Source organism: Juglans microcarpa x Juglans regia, chromosome 8D (assembly GCF_004785595.1).
Source record: "Juglans microcarpa x Juglans regia isolate MS1-56 chromosome 8D, Jm3101_v1.0, whole genome shotgun sequence".
Taxonomy (NCBI): domain Eukaryota; kingdom Viridiplantae; phylum Streptophyta; class Magnoliopsida; order Fagales; family Juglandaceae; genus Juglans; species Juglans microcarpa x Juglans regia.
Window position 1 is genome coordinate 5,440,460 of NC_054608.1, and position 18,724 is coordinate 5,459,183.

Sequence of the window (18,724 nt, forward strand, 5' to 3'; positions counted from 1 at the left end):
TTGTAGGCTACTTTTAGACACTTAGATGATCTAATTTGATATTAAGATGTGTTTGAATATAAATAGATTGAGATATATATGTAAATATATGAAGTAAGTTGAGATGCACGGATTTAATATTTGTATAAGAAGTAGAAAAAGTAATGTCTCTCATCAATTGATGTGAGTTTGTGTTCCGAGCGCAGTCATAATCATTGAAAATCAAAAGATATTCTACAAAGGATTTTGATCTCAAACTGGCCTAGTATATATTTAGCTACATGTGATCATATAAACCATCAAAATGAGGTTTTATCTTTCTTTTTTCACAAAAAGATACGATTAAATATACATAGATTGGGGGGTGGGGGGGGGGGGGGGTGGGGTGGTTGGGTTAATACGAGGTTATAAAGTCATGCATGATATTCAAGTAGACTTGTAGGATGCATTTAGACATTTAGATGATCTGATTTGATATGAAGATGTATTTGATATTTAAGTAAGTTGAGATGCATGGATTAAATATTTGTATAAGAAGTAGAAAAAAGTAATGTATCCCATCAATTGATGTGAGTTTGCGTTCCGAGCGCAGTCATAGTCATTGAAAATCAAAAGATATTCTACAAAGGATTTTGATCTCAAACTAGCCTAGTATATATTTAGCTACATGTGATTATATAAACCATAAAAACGAGTTTTTATCTTTCTTTTTTCACAAAAAGATATGTTTAAATATACATAGATTGGGATGGGATGGGATGGGATGGGAGGGGGGGGGGGGGGGGGGGGGGGGGGGGAGGAGGGGGGGTGGGGTGGTTGGGTTAATACGAGATTATAAAGTCATGCATGATATTCAAGTAGACTTGTAGGTTGCATTTAGACACTTAGATGATCTGATTTGATATTAAGATGTGTTTGAATATAAATAGATTGAGATATGTATGTAAATATATGAAGTAAGTTGAGATACATTGATTTAATATTTGTATAAGAAGTATAAAAAGTAATGTATCACATCAATTGATGTGAGTTTGCGTTTCGGGCGCAGTTATAGTCATTGAAAATCAAAAGATATTCAACAAAGGATTTTGATCTCAAACTAGCCTAGTATATATTTAGCTACGTGTGATCATATAAACCATCAAAACGAGTTTTTATCTTTCTTTTTTCACAAAAAAATATGTTTGAATATATATAGATTGAGATATATATGTATTTAAATGTATGAAATAAGTTGAGATGTATGAATTTAACATTTTTATAAGAAGTAGAAAAAGTAATATATCCCATCAATTGATGTGAGTTTGTATTCCGAACATAGTCATAGTCATTGAAAATCAAAAGATATTTCACAAAGGATTTTGATCTCAAACTGGCCTAGTATATATTTATCTTAGCTACGTGTGATCATATAAATCATCAAAACGAGTTTTTATCTTTTTTTCACAAAAGATGCGGTTCAGTTGCTTGCAAGATTCAGCAATAGATCCCTCACAATATATACAGGTGTCTATCTGTCTGTTTGTATGTTCAAGTTGTTTTCCATTGGGCTAGGTAGCTTTTGGGATTCTCATGCTTCTAGATACAAAGTTCAAGGCCTGACATCTGCCCATCTTGAGTAGGTAGTAAGAAAATAAAAGCTTACAGATTGGGCCATCACATCTTTGTTTGAAATTCTGTGCAAGTTTAGGGAAATTTCACATTTTAGAAGAAGAATTGAAATTCGAAGATGAAATAATCATGATTTTTAGACACATATATACTCACAAAATCTGTTCCTTCTTTTAAGACGTAGCTATACTTGCACTTAGGAAATTTTCACTTAGATATAAGAAATATTTTATTCTATCTCATCTCAATATTATAATTTTTTAAAAATTTTTATACAAAATATAATAAAAAATTTAATTTAAAATTTTAAAAAAATAATATTAATATTAAAAATAATATTTTAACAATATTTTATTCAACTTTTAACTTTCATCTAAAACCATCTCATTTCATCTCACTATCCAAACCACATAAACTTACTGGTCAAAGACTTTCATACTTGATAGTGGTATATAAATCAAATTATTATAAAATAAAATAAAAAAAGGAAAATGGGTGAAAAAACTTCACAAAATATAGCTGAAAATAGCACTGTTCATCCGGGCCGAATTTTTTCCCGACTAGGTCCGGAACTCGAAAAACCGGATTTCGGTTCCGAGTTCCGACCCGGATCATGTACGGGCCGGAACCCAGGTTGCAAAACCAGGGCCAACCCAGGCCGGGTACCGGGTTTTTTTTTAAATCAAACCCAGCGTCAAAACGACACCGTTTTGATGAATCAAAATGGCGTCGTTTTGACACAAGGGTTAAAAACCCCTTGCCCCCCTTCAGCCCTCTCTCTCTCTCTCTCTCTCTCTCTCTCTCTCTCTCGTTAAGGAACCCTAGCCTCCCTCAGTGTCGAATCCGCCGATCGAAGAAACCCCATCATCCTCGTGACCCCACCATCGTCGTCGCCGTCATCCAAGGTTTGTTCTCTTCTTTTTATTTCGATTTGGATCTCTGTAAAACTCTCCGTGTGAACTTGAGCTTGAGCATGTAGGCTTTGGCTAGCAAGAATCTGGAAAACTGAGTTTTCCTGTACAATACTGGTCTGATCAGTTGATGTCCTGAATATGATTTTAAGTTTTTAAGTTGTGTTTGGGTGGAGAAGGCTCAGCATTATAAGTTTTGCTGGGGGATGGTCTAGACTCCCTAAATTAATTCCTAAATTAGAATGTTCTTGATGTTTGTTATTTGAAATTATAACTCATTCATCTTCATTGTAGTTTAATGTTATATTTTTTGGTGTTGGTTGCATCCAAGTCAAGGGTGATTGCATTATTCTTCTTTGAATACATCCCCAAAGAGTCGCCACTATTCTTTCTTCCTCTAACTTATCTATATTAGTTTTAAAAAAAGTAATCTATAGAACCTTGCTTATTGCTGAGTTGTGTGCGCCAGGAATTAGAGGATGTTTAACATTTGGTTTTTCGGGTCATTCTGTTTAATTGCCAGGAAGAGCCAAAAATTATATTTGGAATATTTAGACTTATAAGGGTTGATAATTGACATGGGTTGTAGTTACACTGGTTTTTCTATTCACAGAAACTTCTGGGCAATCAAATGCCCAGTAGTCTTTGTGTCTTCTTTATTAATCAGAAATTATGACCTAAATAATTGGCCTGCCCAGTAGCCTTTGTGTCTTCTTGAAAAGATGCGAGAGATCATGTCATGTAGATAGTTGGGTTTTCTTCTTCTTCTTTTTTTTTTTTTTATTTGTTTTTCAAGAAATTACATATATTCCAATGGAGTTCAGAACGATAAAAGAAATTCAAGACAGAAAAGAAACCAAGCTTTTGTGGTGAAAATTTAAATTACCCAACTGTGAGAGAGAGTCAGGAAGCTCACCAGAGGGTTGTAGTTGTTATATTTTATTATATTTGATTATTAGTGTTCAATTACTTATTATATTATTTTTGGTGGTTTTTATTACTCAATAACAGATGGAAGAAGATTCTGTGAGTTGTAATGTCGGTACAACCCAAGGGGTTGGTGGTGACTCGTCATCTATTCCAATGGATGTGGAGGAGCATAGGAGTCTTCCAACCCTATCAACCACATATACACAACAGCCTACCCATTCCATCCCACCTTTGCCCAAGCAATAAAAAAAAACACCTAGTAACCAATCGGTGGTTTGGGAACACTTTACTAAAGTGCAACCTATTGACCATGATAACTCAAAAGCTCAGTGCAATTATTGCGCTAAGCTATACAGTTGTCATTACAAGAATGGCATGTCATCTATGATACACCACCTCCAGAATGCATGTAAAACTTCCCCTCTTAGATTTAAAGGAGTTGGAAAAAGTCAATCATCTGGTGTTAAGAGGGATGCAGAGGGAAGAGTGTATAGCCCACAAAGTCTAGTGAAGTATGATGCAGAAAAACTTAGGGTGTCAACCGCTAAGTTTTTTATTAGGTGTGAATTGCCTTTTAGGCTTGTGGAGAACGAAGGGTTTGTTGAGTATGTGGCTGATTTAGAGTCTCGATTTACTGTACCATCCCGAATCACTTTAAAAAGAGATTGTATTAAGCTGTATAACGAAGAGAAGATACAGCTAAAAAAAATATTGGATGGTCAAAAAATCTCTCTAACCACCAATACCTGGACATCGGTGCAAAATATGAACTACATGTACATTACTGCACATTTTATTGATTGCAACTGGAAATTGCACAAAAAAATAATAAAATTTTGCCAAATTTCCAACCATAAGGGCGAAACTATTGAGAGAGTGTTAAACTTGGGGTTGCATGATTGGGAGATTAATAAGATCTTGACCATCACAGTTGATAACGCCTCCTCTAATGATATTGTTGTTGATTACATGAGGAGGAGAATAAAAGATAGTGATTGTACCATATTGGGTGGTGAGTTTCTTCACATGTGGTGTGCTACGCATATATTGAATTTGATTGTTATGGACGGCTTGAAAGAGGTTTATGAGTTTGTAACAAGGATTAGAGATGCCGTCAAATATGTGAAGTCTTCACCGTCGAGATTTGCCAAGTTCAAGGCTTGTGCGGTAAAAGAAAATATTAGCGGGAGAATGATTTGCTTAGATGTTCCTACTACATGAAACTCCACATATTTGATGTTGAGTACCGCTGAAAAACACAAACAAGCCTTTTAACATTATTATATGTGTGCAGATAGTGAATTCGTGAATCCCACTGTTGATGATTGATAAAAAACACATATTTTTGTAGAGTTACTGAAAGTATTTTATTATGTGACATTGAACATTTCTGGTTCTTTGTATGTGACGGCTAATGTATACTTTCAAGAACTCTGCACAATTGAAGATACATTAAATGATATGTGCAATAGTCATGATATTATCACTACCACCATGGGCATAAATATAAAAAGTAAGTATGAAAAGTATTGGAGTAGCACAAATAGGTTCAACTTGATGATATATGTTGTTTTTGTGCTTGATCTACGGTATAAAATGATAGCAATGAAGTTTTGGTTGAAATAGTGCAAAGGCGATGAGTTGGCGGATAGGATAGAGGCCAAGGTTAAACTCTTGTTAAGCTGCTTGATTGAGCAGTATAACAAATTTCGTGTGGGTAGTGGTGGGAGTTCTAATGTGGCTTAAGGGAGGCCAAGCACCACTTCTACTTCTACTACCTTCTCGACTAAATTTGATTTCAGGTTAGAAAAATATCTTCAGGAGTAAGGTTTATGGAGTTTAAATCAGAACTAGATCGGTATTTGTCGGAGGGGTGTGCACAAAAATCATCCAGTTTTGATATTTTGGATTGGTGGAGAGTTAATGCCACCAATTATCCTGTCCTTACTGAGATAGCACGTGATGTGTTAGCCACCCCCATTTCCACTGTTGCCTCGGAGTCCGCATTTAGTACTGGAAGACGCATCTTGGATCCTTTTAGGAGTTCATTGTCTCCAGAGACTGTCGAAGCCCTCATTTGCACTCAAAATTGGTTCAGGACTAAACCTGTCGACATCCAGGAGTTGGAAGAATACGTACAATCGATGAATCTTGAAGGTAAGTTTGAAACTTGAAATTTTTTTTTAATATTTATCTATCTTGGTTTATTATCTATATAACTCATTTTTAATATTTTTTTAGATGATTATCCAGCTTCATCTTCAACAGAGGCTGTTGTGAGTCTCTTCCCATTCATGCTGAAAAAATCTAGAGTAAGTGCTTTCTTCTTGCATAATCTTACTTTCTTAAAGTATTTATATGGGTAGCAAAATTCGTTGTACACAATTTATTAGAGTAAGTGCTTTCTCTTTGCTTAAGTTTTTCTAATTGCAAATGAATTTTGTTTTAATGACATTTGCTATTTCAAAGGAGTGTTTAAGACACAAATATATTAGTCCATTGTAATTCGCATAAGATATGAAATAAGCCTTGGTTTGCATATCAACTTCATTTCATTTAAACAAACTAAAGTTTAGCAAAATCTTGTTTTGTTCGATACAAAGGGCAGTTTTATGATACTTAACCCTACTGAAATTTTGGAATTCCATAGCTTAAGTTCCATTTTCATGTGACATATGGATTTCAATGAAATTTATAGTGTTATTGTCCAAACTTTTTCGCAATATATAACAAAAGACATTTTCATGAGTTTGTTGATATTTCCAAATTGATCAGGGGAAGACCTCCATCATTCCATTGTGTTCAAGCTTGAAGGCCTAGGAAAATCTATTCCAGGTATGCTAATCAGGGGAGGACCTCCATCATTCCACTAAAGTACTCAATGTTCCTTTGCTTGATCATGCCAATAAATATTAGTAAAATATAAACTTTGCAGGTTGTGTTACTTTAGCGATAGTAATACAGAAGTAACTGAAATTAAATCTTCAGAGGATCCCATCTACCAAGGTTATAAGGCTGTCTTAGACTCGAAATCCATTGATCAAATGTTGGTAAGCTTTTCAAACTCTCCTGGTTTAGTTTGTTATACTCAAGGATTAATACAGAACATATGCTAGCTCCTCAATGTTCTTGGAATGCAGTACATGCTCATTGCCAATGGGATGAGCCTTAAGGCTCTACTAAATTTTAGCAATAAGCAGCTTTACTCTCCCAATCAGCCACCTAATCATGAACTTCATGCATGAACGAGTAGTTTCCAGCATATAAATTATACTGAGATTAGTTCCAGAGCACTGCAGGTTGTAACAATCGGCCACCTAACAATGACCTATTATATTGCTTCTAGTTTGTACAGGTTGTAACAAATGCTCATTTCCCATATGGCGTGCAACAGCATCAAATACTAGTTTCTAATTCAGCCAAGAGAGCTATCATGTGATTGTTGGAAGAAGAAAAAGCTAATTGATGGAAAAATTTCTGATTTTTTGCAAACAATTTGTTGTGTATTAGAGTTTAATTAAAGCAATGTATGTATTCTTAGCAAATTAGTTCAAACAATGTAATATGTAGTTGATTGCATCTTGTATGTCGCATGCATTTTACAAGATGAATATTATTATTATTATTTTTTTACATGCATTTAGTTAAAAAGTTAATTAATTGTTTATATGCTTATGTTGTATTAAGAAGTAAGACTAAAAGAGATTTATATTGGTTTTCTATTGAGAATATGATTTGAAATTCTAGATGAAGATAAAATATTTGAAGTACAATTAATAATAAAAAAGCTTTTGTTAAAATTAAAAGAAAAAAAAAAACAATCCGGGTTTTGAAAAACTCAGATTCACCAGGGTTCCGGCCCGGGTCTGACCCGGACCAACCCGGTCCGGGTTTCGGCCCGGATTTGAAACCAAGGTCCGGAATCGGGTAGACCCGAGTTCTGGGTTGGAACTCGGATGAACACTCCTAACTGAAAAATTAAATCAAATTTGACTAAATTACAAGTAGAAATCAAAATTAATTAGGGCGAGTCAACGTTGAGACAAATGGTAGCCATTACAAATATATATAAATATATATAATATATTTTTATATAATTCCTGCTCTAGATATTGGTGAAGTGCAACATCCATAGAGCAGGTAGCTAGGCTTACATCATCTTGACTCTTGAGACTTGAAAGTCAGATAATGTCGTGTTTAAATCAGACTCTAAATTATATAGATTCATTGTATGGAAAATTAAGAAAACTGGCAAAAGAAGCAACCCCATGATTTCAATGGGGTTTGGAAGGTGTGGTGGTTGAGATCGATAGCTGACTGGTTTTGGATATGTATACGGTTGAATATTTCCATTGGAAACGTAAGTATATATATAGTGCAATCTTCCTATGGACACCATAACCATGCAAGAAAGATGAATTAGTAAGGGAAAATGACGTTGAAATAAGAGAAATCATCCACTCATAACGTTGTTAATTGGAGGGCCAGCCCAACATTGTGCACTTTTGTTGATTGATTTTGTTGGAATTGTCAGGCTTCTGTTTAGCCTAAACAAAAAAGGGATAATCATGACAAGAAGAGGTTCAGTTTCTTGTGAAGATTAGTAAAAAGGATTTTTATGTATATCTTGTTGCTTCTGTTTTATGTTATCTCATGTTCCAAGCAATATCAATCTACTGGCCATGCAACATGACAGCCGAGAAACTTTTGTCTTGTTTAGAAATTAGATGGAAAATATAAAATTCACAAACTGATGTAATTTGATGTGATACGTTAGATTGTAAATCAGATTGATGTGGCTAGAAAGATATATCGCCTTGATTTCAATGAATTCCCGTTTTACCAGGGAAAAAAGGGAGATTAGGGATCTTGAAAGTAAGAGAATTGCAGAAAGACTCAAAAATTGTTGATGCCAACCACAAAAATACATCCAGGCCATACATACACAGGATCCAAGGATTAGAATATGTGCAGAAATGAAGAATATTTTCACAGATCCTTTATCATTGAATATATCAAGAAGCCAAAAGCCAAAAGCCAAAATCAATTGTAATACTCCTTTGCAGAAATATAGCAAAGAAACCGATGGATAGCAGCAATGACAAAGTATGTACTTGCAAACTGAAGTGACAACCTTTTATCGTTGAATGGAAGAAGCCAAAGCCAAAATCATCAATGGGTGAACCCCTTTGCAGAAACAGAATGAAGTAAACCGCAATGGCAGCAACAATTACAAAGTACTTGGAAACGGAATCAAGTGATACCCTTCTTGCCTTTTGAGGCATCAGTTCTATTCTGCTTTCACATTTGTGATACAGAAAGACTTGTTCCTCTCATCTTCAGAATTTGAAACTGCAGCACCTAAACGCAGTTTATTGTTGTAAAGCTAGCAGACTACTTCTCGCAAGAACTCGATTGCCTCTTTTTCCTAGTAGCTTCGTTTGTACGTCCCCCAGCCTGTTGAGAGCATATGGGACATCGGTCCCAGTATTAAGAAAAAAATATGCGGAAAGAAACTTTACAAAGATAGAACTGTCATCAAGCGCCGGTGATATTTCAAGGGCGAAAACCTCCCACTGCTGCAAAAAGATCTTTTCATGGATACAGGCCTTATGTGAAGACACTGTTTAATTGAAGGGTGAACCATCAATCTATGCATGCTCGAGTACTGCTTACCAACTTTCTTCCTTCTAATATGCATATGGGACTTTTCAGCGACCTCAATTTGATTGATAATCGAGCTCCCTTCAGATTTAGCACGATAAAAATTAGCTGCAGCTCGCCAAGAATCCATTGAAACATACCTTCTCACCTGTATGCCATTTTCCAGATCCTTACAGTTATCCGTTGCATCATTGACTACCCTCAAAGCATGATTTCCACTGCAATTCACACCCGCTTTTGGTATACTTTCACCATTAACGCTTAGTATTTCACCTTCTTCTGCTGTCAATCCAGCCCGGTTCTCAGACATCTCACGGTTTCTTACCTGATAATCATGCAATTCAACATCATTCCCCGAGTTCGTCATTTGGGTCTCTTCGTTTATATCCAAATTATTTAAATTCTGATCTGCAGAAGCCGGAGGATGCCCAACAATGTCTAGAGTCATAGATTCATTCACAATATTGGCACGGCACAAGGGACAGTTGGTGTGAGACCTCAACCAAGTATCAACGCAAGGAAGATGAAAGGCATGATTGCACTTAGGCAAGAGCCTAAGCGACTCGTTTTCTTGAAACTCGTTCAAACACACAGAACATTCCGTTCCTTCAATCAACCCTTCATCCTTCTTGTACTTGCAAACAGTAATCGAACTTATAACTGACTGTTGCAGACCGACAGTGGTGATGAACCAGATGGGGTGATCAGCCTGATCAGTAGTCTCGTTGAGAAACTCTTGATCTGTGCCGTCCGATTGGGAGGGTGCCGCCGCTCCATTATTTCTCCGGCTGCACCAACTGGGAAAGGACCTTGCTATGAAAACGTAGTAACTAACAAGAACAAGAACGCCGGCTAAGAGGGAAAGTGAGATGATGAGGTAAGGTGAGAGTTGGAGTGATTTTGAGTGATGGGAAGCTGAGGGAGATGGAGGAGGAGGAGGAGGGAGTGGTGGGAAGTAGTAGTAATCTGGGAAAGGTTCACAGTTATAAATTTCGCAGTCTCCATTTTGGTCTGTTGAAGATAGTGCAGGGAAGAGTTTTCTTGGCTTCCTCGCCATTGAAGTGAAAAAAGAGCATCATAAAGGTGAAAAAGAGGCTACCATATATCAGAGAGATCTAGAGTACCCTCTTGGCCCTGTCTTTGAAGGGAGGTTTTAACTTTTGATTCCAATTGAAAAAAAAAATGAAGGAAAAACAACAAAACCGAAAAGGAAAAAAAAAAATCTCGAATTGAAAGGGAGATGTTAACTTGTGCAGATAAAATTTTCCGAATGGCCCACCAAAAAGAAAAAAAACTAAAGAATTCATTTTTCAAATGCAAAAGGCTGGTAAAGAAACCTATCTTGCATGTTGCTGATATATATTATATTATACATAAACTATTTATTTATCATTAGTTATTTTTTGTAAAAATAATATTTTTTATTAAAAATAATTTATTTTTATTAAAAATAATCCGTCGCAGATATTTATTTATTTTTTATAGTCTTGTAAGTTCATGTGTTTGGTATTGGCACCAACTGATCAAGAAGCTCCCAATTATTGCATTCCTTTGGCTAATAATCCTTTTGCATCATTTCCATTTCTTTTTTCTTTTGGTTGAAAAGTCGTTTGTAAGTTTACAAATCAAGTTTGGCAGTTGTTTATAATTACGCCATCTTATTCTTTGGAGAAGGCATACTTTTCAGGAGTACTAAGTTTTGGTTACTTCTACAAACATAATGAAATTTTGAGAATTTAAAAATAAAAAAATAAAAAAATAAAAAAAACTTTTTTATGTGTTTTTATGTATGAGAAGAGTTAAAAAAATTGGATGATATCTTTGTTTTCTTTTCTTTTTTTAAAAATGTAGTTATAGTTTTGTTTTTTTTTTTTTTTTTCAGTAAAACCTTTGCAAAATGATTGGAGAATTTAGTTTGAAGTTGATTTTATTTTATTTTTTTCTGGAAAACCACCTTTATCAAATATGGCCTTAATTAGTTCAAGTTTTCACAATATTGTATTCTTTTTAGCTCGAAGAGAATTCATTGAAATTCGTAGCTTATATATATATATATATATATATATATATGTGTGTGTGTATATATATATGTATATATATATATATATATCTCCCCGGCCGTCAACAATTTTTTACTTAATTTTTATATGATTAGTTGAAATTGAAAATAATTAAAAGTTTTTCTTTTTTAAAATATAATTTGGACTTGTCATGCATGCCAATGATTATACTATATATATTGAACTACTGGTCAACCACCAAACATAACCAATTTTCAATATGAGATCATGAATAGGACCATATGAGATGAATAACTTTCAAGTAAAGAAACTTATATCACCTAAGAAATTAATAAATTAATCAAGTAATTTATAAGGAGAAACGACATACCTACATAGAAATAATATATGTAGTTGTGAAATACGCAAGTGCCGCATAATTATTTTGAAAAAAGTGAGTGAATACAAAATCTATATGAAAAAATAATAGTTTTTTAATAGTGGACTCCACATTTTTTTAAAGTAATTGTGCGGCAGTTACACACTCTACGACTTCTTAATATTACAAAATTACCTTCCATTTCATATAAAATTGTAAAATAATTGTAAAGTTATTATTTCCATTTATAAGTTGAAGTTTTTTAGAAAACTATATAGATGAAACTAAATGAATTCATAAATTGTATGATTTAAACTTGAATTCGACTTGTCTTTGAATAAAGGTACTTATAATAACAGAACTTAAATAATATTTAATAGTCGAGTACTCATCACAACTCTAAGGCCTCATTCACTTTCATAAAATTTTTTATCTCGTCTCATCTTATCTAATCATTATAATTTTTTTAAATTTTCACACAAAATATAATAAACAATTCAATTTTTTTAAATCTTAAAACAAAAATAATATTATAAAAATATATTCTAATAATATTTTATTCAACTTTCAACTTTTATCTCAACTTATCTCATCTCATCTGCGAAAACAAATAATGCATCTCATAATTTTTAAAACATAAAAAAAGAAAATAATAGACATACAATCTTTTTTACAACCTTTTATACAACCATTTGAGAATATATAGATATATATATTTTCGCGTCCCGTATACATTTTCCTTCGCGCAGGCCACTGGTTATTATTTACAAGTATATGTGTATGATTTTCTTAACCCCAGTATTCTCTTTCTTTTCTTCTTCTACTTCTTTGATCTTTACCTTTACTATATTTTATAATTTTCTTCAGTACTCTTCTTCACCTTTCCCTTTCTCTTTATTTCTTCTGCTTTATATCCAATTATATATTGTTTTCGTTATTTTAATGACTTTGGTTGCAAGTCCTAATCATGATGACTGCATTTTATCCTGCAGTCGGTGCATGCGCTCATGAGTTTACGACTAATTATAATTAGTTGTTCCATCAGCAAGCAATTTATATAATAAGCTGGTTATTTGTGAAACTCCATCACAACTAATCACATTTCACGAGAATGGTCATTCATGATCGTGTTTTGGATATAAAAAATACTTTAGTTACAAATAAATAAATTACGTAAAACTAAATTTACAAAATAACGTAATTAGATATAGTACGTTAGATTATAAAATTTCTTTTATTATAAAATAGATTAGTAGATCTAACAGATCACATAAAACCATATTGACTCTCATAGATATGTGTTTTCGGGTGTCGTGTGATGTTTATAAATTATTCTATTTGGTGTATATGTATCCAACCAAACTAGATAAATATAATACTAATTAGAGAAACTGAAATGATTTAACTAGTAATTAATTAATGTATAGTTCCAACTTGTCCATGTCATGCATTGTGGGGGTAACTTAGAGATTAAGTTGTTATAATTTCATACTTCAATAATTACAGACCATATGGTTGAGACTTAGGCTAACTATCAATTCGTCGAAAACATACAAATCTTTCGATCCTCTTTCAACAAGAGATCAAATACAACAATATTACAAGTAATTAGACCCATAAATATATAATCTATAATTTCTAGGTAATTGTTGATTCCTTATAATTGAGTACACTTTTATATCAATATTATCGACTTTTCTTAAACACAACAGAAGCAAATCGATCCGAATTAGAACCACAAATCCCTATAAATTGATCATAGTGTGTAAGGATTCCATATTGAATCCAAACAACAAATACCATAAATTAAGCCGCATGCAACATAATCTATTAATATATGTATTTTAATATCACTATAAGAAAGCTGCTTAATTGTAATTAGTTATTTTCTGTGAAAATGATTATTTCTTGTCAAAATGAGTCTATTTTCGTTGTAAACAATCATTCTCGTCATAAATACTCTTTTTTTTTGTAGTGTATATGTTTTTAGAAGCAATAATATTACTACTTAGGGAGTTTTGCTCTTATTCATCCATGCCTGTATCCGCATGCATGTTATCTTCAGCCGCATGCATGTACATCCATGCATGATGTTGGCCGGATAATAGTCGATATATACGTTTTCAAACATCAATAAAATCTGTTTGTTTTTCTAACACATGAAATCTTTTGGTTTTAGTTTTTATAACCAACAAATTCATAAACATTATCAAAATTTTGAGGAAGTAAAAGTATAACGCCCGTTCTTGTGGTGAGACTTTTTATAAAATGATTTTAGAAAGAACGACAGGAATTTCCGTTCAATTTAAAACTTTTTGCTTCCATACTCAAGGTGCAAGACTCTACGTTATAAAATAAAATGTGTTTTTAGAATAAAAGAAGTTTACAGCAGAAATCATCAGTTTTAACAATAAAAGTGCCTCTCATATATTTAAACGCTCGTGCTTAGACTTCCGTGCTCTTCCCCATAGGCCGTGTCTGCCTGACGCGTACTTCTTATTCAGTTCCTGTGGGGGGAGGGGCAAGCATAAAAACTAAAATGAGTCGATGACTAATAAGTATTATTTCATACAGTTAAAATATAACAACATAGGTTTTCATTCATGCGTTCACCATTCATACATACTACACGTACATGCGTGCGTGCATAAGTGTGTTCTTTTGAAAACATCACTGGACGAGGTTTTTCTTTTAAAATGGGCTTTCTTTTCGTAAAACGTTTCTTCCGTCAGTGTCTTCGTTTCTTAAAAGTCCGTGCATTCATGCATTCATCCATACTTTCTTATCACTTTCATTAGCCGATACACACTGTTACGCCCCGTGTGTTGGGGTTAGCGGTCTTCCTTTGGACCTGGACTTCGCCCATGGCTATGGGTTGGGAATCCATTTTCAGTCAGGGGGCAGCACCGGTGCACTATCCAGTACTACTTACCCAGCATTGCGGCATTGCAATCTACCCATTCATTGGTACCCTACTCATTCATTCATATGGCCGTTACGTATCTTCATACAGTAAATGTTCATTTTATTTCAGTCCTATCAGTTCAGTCCTTTTTCATTTAACAATCTCAAAAATCGTCTTTCCTTTTTCAATTCATTTCACCACTATCCTTTCGGTTTATGGAAAATATCGTTTAAAAGCATGGGCTTAAACATCATCTTTCATAGCATCCGTAGAAGTATCAGTTAAAGCAACATTGTTTTTCTTAGAAAATACATACAATAGATACAGCGTATAGTCATCCATTCACATGCATACAATTAATACTTTGAGTGTGTAAAAATGGGCTGCCAAGGAGGGTCGTACATACGTATACATTTGAACACTTTTATTTAGCATGATTTTCTTGTAAAACATCTTTCATGTCGTTTTATAAAGCATTGTAAAGAAAAGCGTTTCACTTCATTTCTTGTATTTTAGAAAAACTCTAGAAGAGTATGAATGCAATACTTACTTGGATTCCATGCTACTTTCATACCATACAATCCATTCATGTGCGTGTCAAATGGCAATCTACATGCATACACATAACCTTAGCGTCATTCTCTATCTAGTACATAAGCAACTTAAATTTAGAAGACATAAGCTACACTTCACTTGAACGCTCTCCTTCTATCCCATGTTCTTACGTGTCCTTTACTAGGCTAACATCTTTTGGGACCACTTACAATCACTACCTCTTCCAAACTTGACGTTCTTGTCTCAAGTGCTCATCACTAAAGTGAACCCATGATTCACCTTAGGATTAAGACGCTAAGACATTCGTCTTCATTTTCTTGTTAACCACATTCCAACTCATGATTCTGACCGACGGAATCACACATCCCCATCCTAACAATACACTCATCACTGCCTTCATACACCTTAGCCCACACTAAATCCCCATTCTCATTCATACAAGCCACACGACTCTAAACCAACTCTGAGGTTTTAGTACCGTGTAACTGTGCTTAGAACAAATTACCCGTTACATACGGTTAATCCATCTGGCACATGTGTCTAATCAGATCACACATGTACCTTACCCCTTATATCACCTGAGACCAACATATAACATGTTGATCACCTGCTCGTGAGGACAAGGGTCATACTCCGATACTAACCTTCTCTTAACCCTTCTAGTATGACTCTTCATGCTACCCGTCCATTTTGATAGTATATCCCAACACTTAACACAGCAAGTCTCCGTTCACAACCACGTCTTACGTCACGTCATATAGCTCGAGACTACTCCCAAGCTACACTGTGATCTTGTCACATCACCTGACATCCCACTATGTCATTCTTACGCCAACTCTTAACTCATCACGAGTACAGTTACTCACGTACTCCTATCACATTATGACATCTCGTCACGATACTGCTGCGCCATGCCTACGCTAACTCATCACCCGTCATAAGCACGATTGCTGGTAACCATGTCACTTCGTAACATTCTCCAGTCATGTTTTCGTTGCGCACTCTTACACTTATTCTACTACTTCACCCATACTTCCAGCCATAAGTCAATTACGATGACACCCGTCACCTCAGACTACAGGCTACACCATAACTATTTCGGGATACTATTCCACAGTTCCCAACACTACTCACCACGCTCTACGCCCATCAACTACACAATCATCCTTATCTCTTCAATACGCCACACGGTGTGTCGCTGCACCTCTTGGAGTACACTCCACGTATACTCCATTTTCACACGCTACGCCACATCACCACTATCTCCATATGGTGCATCACTCCACCATATAGAGTACACTCCACGTGTACTCTTCTCATTCCACAATACGCCAGGAGGGTATATTTTACATAAACTCTCTTTATCCCACACTACGCCACAAGAGTGCACTTTCTCTTCCCAATCCACACAATGCCACATCACCATTACAGCACATACTCCACAACCACACTACATAGCACACTTCCCAACTACGTCCAACACTTCACAGCGTAATACACAAATATGCCCAACACTTCACTATACAGAACATCTCAATACAGTGAACTCCACAATACTAATAGCACAGTCCACAACCTAATCAACTAATCAACATCTGACATAAATAACGAGGGATAGAAGGTTATACCATCGACGGGATAACTCGTGCATTGCTCGCTGATTGTCACGGCCGATGATGTCAGAAGGGTCGTACGTGGCGGCTAACCCACGTACGGTGACTATTTGGGCGTTTGGATAGCTAAGTGTGGTCTTGGAATGGCTCATGGTGGCCTTGTGATGGTCGCAAAGAGCGTAACACGGTAGATCTAGTCGTGTATAGTGGCGGTCAGCCACGCGCAGTAGCTGTTCATCACGTGTAGTGGCTATCCACCACATAAAGTGGTGGTTTGGACCTAGGGTTCAGCTAAGGGAGGTCAAAGGAAACTACTGGTGGAGCCGTGGAGGCACGACAGTCCACGGTGGTTGAGCTGAAACTGGCTATGTGTGAGGAAGAGATGTTGTGAGAGAAAGTGAGGGAGAGTGTGCATGCATGGGTGTCAGATCGGGGCTATGGGTGGTTGGGATGGGTCGGTGGTGGCCTGAGGATGCCGAAGAGGGTGGTCACACGCTGTGGGTGGCGGCATACGGTGATGGATGGGGAGAACCCGTGCATGAGGGAGGGAGAAAGCCCGTGCGGTAGAGAGAGGCTATGGGCCTCAGGTCAAGTGGAGGAGGAAGGGGGAGGGAAGGGGAAGTTCATGGCGGTGCTTGGTGGCCGTGGGTGGCCACATACGGCGGTGCAAGGAGGAGAAATGGGTAAAAACCCATTTTGATTGCTTACCGTGGAAAGGAGAGGGAGGGTTGCACGGTGGAGGCCGAGCTCGCTGGAGGAGGATGGCCGGTGGGAGGGGAGGCTACCGTGGAGGTGGTGGCGCCAGAGGATAGTGCACGGCGGCGCAACAACATCAAGCCCATTCGGGCTGTGCACTGCCAAGAGAGAGGAAGAGAGAGCATGAGAGAGGGAGACCGGTGTGGGGGGGGGGGGACTAGTCGGAGTTAGGTGGTGCCGATGGAAGGGGCGGTGAGGTTCACCGACGCACGGCTGCGCCAGGCTGGGTAGTGGAGGAATCGGGTGAGAGAGGGTGTCGTGCAGTGCAAGCCAAAGGAGAGAGAGGGGGGAGGGAAAAGTGAAGGAGAAAGAGAGAAGGACTGGGATTTTATTCTAAAACCCAACGTCTGGAGATCTACGCAACGATTTAACTACGGACCTCAAACACTGATTTAAAATGCATAAACGTTAATTTAATTAAAAGCACTAAGAGGAATTAAGATAGAATATTATTTAAAATAAACTTTAGTTTATAAAATAATATTTCTTCATCATTAATAAAATGATGAAATCTTATTTAATATCTTTAAAGAATAAAATCATTGAAGTTAATTAGAGTTTTAAACATAATTTAAATCCCATAATATTTTAAATAACTGGAATCATTTTAATAATTAATATTAAAATTATTTCCGACAATTATAATATTTTTGGAGCTTTTCAAAAATATTATAATTGTCTTATTTAAAATCAAGCTTAGTCCAATAACACTGGAAATACCTCATATAAATATTTTCAGCACATTTAAAATATTGGGCATGCTTTAGAAGTCACACTATCTTAAGAAACACCCCATCGAGGTTCAACACGCATAACGAGACTCGCAGTCGTTAGAAAAAAGGGCAGGCTGTTACATAATTCAACTCTCGGAGTTTGCTATCGTCATAAATAAGAAGTCTTATGTCAGAAAGAAGAAGCGTACGTTAAAAAGAAAGAACGTACGTCAGGAGGAAAGAACGGGATATTACAAAAAATGCTTTTATGTTCATATGACTATTGATCATGAGTGGGATTATTTTTACAGTACTTCATTTTAAGGTCTTTGGGTCCTCTCTCCACTCAAGGGATCAGAAGATTAATGGAGTTTAATTTGTGAGATTTATCGTTACTATCAATTAGATCATGATGTTCAATCAAATTTCAAACATTAATAATATATAATTATGATACTTTTTTAAAGGTTCTATTTATTATATAATAATTTAACAAAATATATTATTTTTAATTTAACAAAATCATTTCAAAACTTTACTTCTAGTTTTCAGAAAAGGAAAGGCTATAGATATATAGAAATTTCATAAAAATAAATTCATAAATTAATTGATATGTCTTTATATGATATATTAGATCTATTTTATAATAAAAAAAATTTAAAATCCAATATATCGTATCAAATTATATTTATTTATAAATTTATTAAT

The 18,724-nt window shown here is 35.5% G+C and overlaps 1 protein-coding gene across 1 annotated transcript; it reads right to left on the minus strand.

Moving 5' to 3' along the window:
• Positions 1-8,408: 8,408 nt before the first annotated feature.
• LOC121243519 (RING-H2 finger protein ATL54-like) lies at positions 8,409-10,266 on the minus strand. Its single transcript, XM_041141645.1, has one exon. The coding sequence runs from the start codon at positions 10,150-10,152 to the stop codon at positions 8,950-8,952; it is 1,203 nt and encodes a 400-aa protein (XP_040997579.1). The 5' UTR covers positions 10,153-10,266; the 3' UTR covers positions 8,409-8,949.
• Positions 10,267-18,724: the final 8,458 nt, after the last annotated feature.